This window comes from Hirundo rustica, chromosome 20 (genome assembly GCF_015227805.2).
Source record: "Hirundo rustica isolate bHirRus1 chromosome 20, bHirRus1.pri.v3, whole genome shotgun sequence".
Taxonomy (NCBI): Eukaryota; Metazoa; Chordata; class Aves; order Passeriformes; family Hirundinidae; genus Hirundo; species Hirundo rustica.
The window spans coordinates 440,035-446,868 of NC_053469.1; the positions used below are offsets into that span (position 1 = coordinate 440,035).

General features: G+C 56.2%; 1 protein-coding gene across 6 annotated transcripts in view; it reads right to left on the reverse strand.

Moving 5' to 3' along the window:
• Nucleotides 1-5,585, reverse strand: part of MVB12B (multivesicular body subunit 12B) — a 59,626-nt gene extending 54,041 nt beyond the window's left edge. For 2 of the 6 annotated variants that reach the window (XR_009208443.1, XM_040082998.2), the window contains exon 1: nucleotides 801-5,176. Coding sequence is in view for 1 of the 6 variants with exons in the window: in XM_040082995.2 (XP_039938929.1) it covers nucleotides 5,493-5,555 (63 nt within the window). In the remaining 5 variants the exon portion in view is untranslated. Of the gene's footprint in view, nucleotides 1-800; nucleotides 5,178-5,492 lie in introns of those variants that run through there. The other 4 variants (XM_040083000.2, XM_040082999.2, XM_040083001.2 and 1 more) reach the window with 4 other exon arrangements.
• Nucleotides 5,586-6,834: the final 1,249 nt, after the last annotated feature.

A 6,834-nucleotide genomic window follows, 5' to 3' on the forward strand; every position in this document is an offset into this window, starting at 1 on the left:
TTGTCGCTTCCGTGGGCTGGTCTCCATCTAGCAATTACAGGAAAACCAAAGCTCAAGCCCTTCTCTCCCAAAAAGAGAACAAATTTCATCCCCAAGTCAGGCTGGTTGAAGCAGCTCCGTCATTTTAAACAGCAAGAAATCTGCTCCTAATGGCTTTATGGGGAGGTTCCCCACCCACTATGGGTGTTAAGACATGCTGGGGGTTCCCCCATGAGGTGTCAGTCCCGCCACAGCCCCCTCAGCCAGACTGATTTCAAGAAGCAGCACAGATGTCTCTGGCGATGGATGCAGAGCCGCACCGGCTGCAGGGAGCCTCAACACCAGGGAACACAGAGGAAGCACGGGGTGGGCTGGTGCAAAGCAGAGAGGCCTTGAGGAGGCCCGAGCATCTTCCAGAAGAGACACATCACCGAGAACGTCAAGGGAGGGAGATAAGCAAAAATGACAGAAGCGGGTAAGACCAACTAATTTCAGAGGGATGCTGCTGCAGGAAGCAGGAGGAGAGAACAAGAAAGGGGCTGAAACAACCGAGGTGAAGGATGGGGAAAGGTGCCATTGCCTCAGCATGTGGTCTTCTGCAGAGGCAGCCAGTTAAAGCAAGTCTTCTCTGGCTTTCAGGCAGGAATGCCCCAGGAAACCGCCCCCAACGCACCCCAAGACAAAAGGGCAGTGCTTTGTGTAAACAAGCATCACTGCTGCACAGCCAGACAAGCCGTGAACCAGAGCTACCTAATTCAATTCCCTCCTCAGAGCAATCAAACCCCAGCATTTCTAGGCCATTTAGATGGCTGGTTACTTACTGCTTCTAGAAAAGGTAGAGGTGAGTACTGGTGCCAGTGGGACCTGGGTTTACACTTCACAATGCCCAGTCAGAACAAACATCGTGCTGCAGGCAATAAAAAAGAGCAAGTCTGGGCCCTATGTAAATAATAATAATGTCACATGAACAGCCATACTACTTGAGGACTCCAAAACAACAGGTGCTAGTGACCAGTAATGGTGCAAACACTACTGCTGATGAACCAAACAGAGGACAGAGCTCTGCTTTAGCACCAGGACACGCATCCAGCGCACAGAGCAAACTGACCCCTCTTGACTCCCAAAGCAGCTTAAACCTTTGAGCATGATGGTAAGCACAGCCTGAGCCACAGGGGCTCACCCTCCTCTCCCAGCAGGCTCCCTGTCCTCAGAGTGGGCAAGGAGCACGGGACCCTGCTGCAGAAATGCTGGAGGCACTGGCACAGCCATGACAGACCCTGCGCCACCTGTGCCACCCCACAGCTCATCCAGAGGCCTCGCAAATAATGCAAAACCTCAAACATACAGCATGGAACAAACATAACGTGAATTTAACAAAGAGGTTACAATCTGTTCCTCATCGATGTTTTCCGAACCTTTTCAAGTAACTCAGTATTGTGGTGACTTGTTACTAGATACTGGGAGGAGCTGGGAGGTAATGAATGCTGACATAAGCTTCTCTTAGACCATTTTGAACTGAAATCCAGGTAAGTGATGATATTGCCCAGCGTGCTAAGAACACCACACAGCAGGTTCCCGCGCAGCTGCAGCTGCACTGCAGGGAAGCAGATCTGCTCACACCATGCCTCCAGCCTCCACCAAACGCACCCTGATGAAGTTCAGCCTGCTGCTGAACGCTGCCCAGGCCCTGTGTCACCATGCTGTGCCTGCTGCAGGAAGGCCCAGCTGCCCCAGCAGGAACCTGAGCAGCTGCTGGGTCAGCCTGGGCAGGGCTGAGGACAAGGGGGTCCCCGGCACCTGCATAGAAGGAGTGGGAGCTCCAATCTGCAGTGTGGTCCCCGTCAGCCCGCTGGCACCCTGTCCTCAGCAAACGAAGAAGGGCACCTTTGTGGGAGCCATTTGCAGCCCTGCTCGGCACGGCAGGGGGAGGGGAAACTGCATCAATCCTCACTTTGTGCCATCTCACACAAAGCCCCTCTATGGCAGCAGCGCGGGGCTCTCCGCCTGCCCATGGTGGATGCCAGGGGGTAACTGCGGTGCAGCACCGGTGCAGCACCCGCAGCAGCACCTGCTGCAGCAAGGGGCACCGAGCTGCCCCTGCCCAGTCAGCTCAGCACCTTCCTCTGCCCGTGCCTGCAGCCGACAGCGATGGCGCAGCACCTGCCCAGCAAGCAAACCTGCTGCGGCCACTGCAGCATGGCCGGGCTCTGCCACACCAGGCCAGCCACTCTGGGCAGCTGCCCGCTGTGCAGGTGGCACTGAGGATACATCTGGAACAGATACGGAGCAGCAGAAGTCAGCTGCACGCTGGGATAAATGTTTTTGTGAACTCTGCACAGGTCAGACGGGAGTCTCTGGCTGGGCAATCGCAGAGATGATTACTTACAACACACTTCTCAGTGAGAACGTCAACAAAGTTTGGTTTTCTTCTATTGCGCCTTTTAACTTAAAAATTAAAAACAAACAGTGAAAGAGAAGATTAAATTAAGGAGCAGGATTCTATAAATACCTCTATTAGGCAGCTTGTTATTTTGATTCTCTTTAGCAATGTGAGTTTGACCTGCATGCCCACCTACCATCACAGCGGCCGAGCACTCAGCCCAGGATATGGCCCGTCAGCATCCTGCAGCAAGCTGCCTGCGCCGAATTGCTCACTGCAGGGTTATTCCGGGAACAGAACAAAACAATGAGAACAACATTTTTCCCATTTGCTGGGAGCATGCTCTCTGGAAGTCGTTTCAGCTGTGGGGCCACATCCAGTCCCCAGCTGCCAAAGGAAGCCGGATGTGAGCTCTGGGGAAGGAAGAAGCTTCAGAACACTGTGGGGCCACCCAGATAAAGCCAGTGGGGAAAGAATGTGCCTCTAACAGAAAGAGTCCCTGTGCACCCTGTCAGCACCAGCCCCAAGCAGCGTGCAGCAGAGCAGAGTGGGATGGTTGCAGGTTGAGATGGACAGGATGCACTCCTGAACAGGCAGCCACCATGCTGCCGGCTCTATCCTGAGTCCTGCCCAACCCTGGAACCAGACACGCCTCAAGGCAGGAGGCACAGTGTCCTGGGGATTTTGACGCCCAGCGTAGCAGAGGCCTTCTGGGACTCCGGTGGTTTCTGGCACAGCTCTCTTCCCACAACCCAACACTCACACACACTTCCCCTTCTGCCAGTACTCCCAAGTTAGTCTGTTTATAGCCTTTTTGCTTGTTCTCTCCCATTTCCTTGTTAGCTCATCTGCCTTTATTAGTTTATCCTAGGCATACTTTTCTGCTGGCTCCCCTGAGGTGACTGACCACACACACTGCTGGTCTCTGCCTGGGACACACATACAGCAGAAGAACCCGCTTTCAGAAATGAATGCATTATTGTGAGTTCCTCCTCCATTTTCTGCTCTCAGTGTTTCTTTTCAACAAGTTCAGCAAGTTCAAGAGCTGGTGGGTACATGACAAGATCAGGCTTTCAATGCATCTGCTACAGAAACGTCATGCTGCCAGCAAAGCAGGTCAAGCTCTGAAGTTAAATAGCCAGGGACTTAGATGGAGAATGGTGTTATTGTTTCTTCCTCCAACTACAAGCCCTGCACTTTGACACTGGCTTGCTCTTCCCACAGGCAGGAAAGTATGAGCTAAGGCAAAACTGGAAAAAACCCCCAGCTACCTGACTGCATCCCTGTAGTCTGTGAGAAATGGTCCCATAAAGCAAAGCAGACATGCTGCTCAAACCCTCGGCCCATCACTCCATCTCTGTGGGAAGGCGGGCAGCACTGCTGGCACGAGGTGCGCTGCTCCAGAGCCACACTGCTGCAATTCTGCTGCACGCTGCTCCAGAGCCACACTGCTGCAATTCTGCTGCACGCTGCTCCAGAGCCACACTGCTGCAATTCTCCCACACGCTGCTCTGGAGCCACACTGCTGCAATTCTGCTGCGTGTTGCTCCGGAGCCACACTGCTGCAATTCTGCTGCACGCTGCTCCAGAGCCACACTGCTGCAATTCTCCCACACGCTGCTCTGGAGCCACACTGCTGCACCATTCCCAAGCTTCCCACGGTGCCTGGGAACCAGACACGGCCCCAACCAGCTTTCTATTTCTGTTCATGGAACAGGACATAGTTCCAATCAGAAAAACAGGAGCTCGCAGTGGCAATCAGCATCAGGGCCTTGGAGGCCACCATCACAAACAGGAAGAATTTCAGTGTCACATTTCACCACCATTGAAGGCATGCCTGGAATCACCCCTGCACACAGGCTCCCTTAGGAAACACTTGCCCTCAACCAGCTGCAAAAATCTACACTTTGTGACTGAATGGAATGGAAACAGGAACTTAAGCAACGGAATGAGCAAAATCGAGACCCTGTATTGCTTCACGGCGCTTCTAACTGTGGACACACATTTCTGAAGAGTGTCCCGTTTCAAACCAAAATAGGTTTCCATACACAGATGACCTTGTATCAGGGCAGCAAAACTGAAATTACATTCAGTTCAGTTATTTCTATCTTGGCAGAGGTATGAACAGGTCGCTGGGGGCTACTGGCACCCTTAAGCCTGGGATGTGCTTTGTCAGAGATGCACGTGGTACAAGAGTGAGATGTTGTCTGTTTTATCTCACACCTCCAGAAGCTAAAGTAATGCCTTCGTCTAGAAGGGAAGGCCAACTCAGCTAAAAATTACAGGAATGATGCTGCCAACCTGCTGCACAGTACACAGGCTTGCTAAAGAATAGATGAGCGCATTCTCACTCAGTTAAAATAAAACACAAAATGGAGAAACACAAGCTTTAGCCTGAGCAGCTACACACCTGCTGACACCCGGCCAGTCTGGTTTCAGTGTCACTGTGACCAAGCAGAGAATGCCCCTGCTCTGGCAACGTGCAGACAATGGTGAAGACTGGTAAACCTTTGAAAATCTCTCCAGAAACCTCAGAGAAAGCTTGCAAGACTCCATGATGCAAGGAACGAGTACTTAAGACACAGTGAACTCTGTGTCGCTGCTCCAGCCAGGCTGTAAGAAGTCAGCCAGCGTCCTCCAGCCATGCACTGAGCACAGGCAAGAAACCGGCAGTCAGGTAGGCCCATGCTACAAACGCAGCAAAAGACCACATGAAACAGAGGGGGGTTTTCCTATTTCCTCTGACCGTCACCAAGAAGAATTCACAGTAAACGCGGAGCAGGTCAAGGTCACCAGGGCTCTACCCCAAGACTGGTACCCGAGGCCGTTCCTGCAGCTACCCCAGCCTCGGAAGAACGGCCGGGACTCACGGAGGCCACCGGGGCGCTCCAGCCCGGGCCCAGGCGCGAGATGCCCGCGACGGCGGCCCCGGCAGCCCCGGCGGCCCCGGCAGCCCCGGTGGCCCCGGCCCGGGGGCTCAGCCCGCCCGCCCCGCCCGGCGCCGCGGCCGTGTGAGCGCCCCCGCCTCCTCCCGCCGCGCCGGCCCCGCCGGGCCGAGTCGCAGGAGCCGCCGGAGCGCGGCGGGCCGGGCCGGGCCGGCAGCGGGGCCGCGGCGGGTGCGGGGACACTTAACTGTTGCCCGTGCGGCGGGCGGCGGGTCGCGGCTCCCCCGGCGCAGGCAGAAGCAGCTCCTCATCGCCCGGCGGAGCCGGCGCGGCGCGGCCCGGCGGGAGGAGCGGCGGCGGGGGGAGCGGCCTGCGGGCCCGGGCGGAGCGGCGCGGGGCGGGGAGCGGAGCGGAGAGGAGCGGAGAGGAGCGGACGACGGGCAGGCCCGGGCCCGGGGCTCGCGGCGGGGCTCAGGCTCCCCGCCGCTCCGCGCCCACCGCGGCCGGACCGCGGCGCGCAGGGCCCCAGATCCCGCCCCCGCCCGGCCCGGCCCCGCCCCCGCGCCGCCCCGCGACCCCCGCCCCGAGCCCCGCGGTCCGGCCCGGCCCACGGGACACGCGCGGCACTCACCGCCGCCGCCGCGCCGCGCTGCCTCCTGCCGCTCCGCCCGGCCCGGCCCCGCCCGCGCCCCCGGGCACCGGGGCTCGGCCCCGGCACGGCCCCGCGGCCGCGCCTCGCCGAATCCCCCGTTCCTCGGGAACGGGGCAATGCCCGGCCGAGCTCCCCGGCGTGCTCCGAACAGCCTCCGGAGCACACGGGGAGGTGCCAGGTGGAAATGGCTGAACAGTTGTGATTTGGTCAATGTAAACTCCTTCCTTCTGAAACGGGCTGCATCCAGAAGATGGGCGGATAGAGAATATTTAATTCTCTATCTCACTATGGCCTGAAAACCAAATTAAAGCTATGGTCCAAAGTGGTTAGGGTTTGCCTGGCTGGCTGGGTGACCAGCAGCCTTCAGGTCTATTCACAGCACAGAAAACATCCTGAAAAGAGAGTCTGCAAAGGTCTGGTTCTGCTCAACCTTAACACATGCCAGTGTTGAAAGTGACAGCATACTCACTGAACTCACATAAGCAGATGATGTGAATCGCAGCATATCGTGGTCAGCAGCATGGCCCATGGCCATCATTACATACTCAGGGCTGATGTAACAATACTCAAGGCTGTTTCAACTCCTTGCTCTTCATCCTGGTGTGGTCAGACTAGCTACCAAGCAAAACGCTATGAGCTGTGATTAGTAAGTGTTTGAGAGGTTTGTCTGGAAGGCAACGTACACATTAGCGGTTTTGTGTTCCTGTCCATAAAGCAAACGACAGGAACTGGTGTCCTGCTTCATCCTGGACACAACCCTGGGCTGGGACCAAACCTTCCTCCTCTCCTGACTGGTGCTTCTCTCCAGGAAAGCGTTTCAGACTGGTGCTTGCTAAACCATGGTATTAATTGAGTGTTTTGAACGGCAGCTCCATTCCCTCCCTCTTTGACCAAGGCATTCTGGCTTGTATCAAGTACAGCCCTGATGGCTGTTAGTG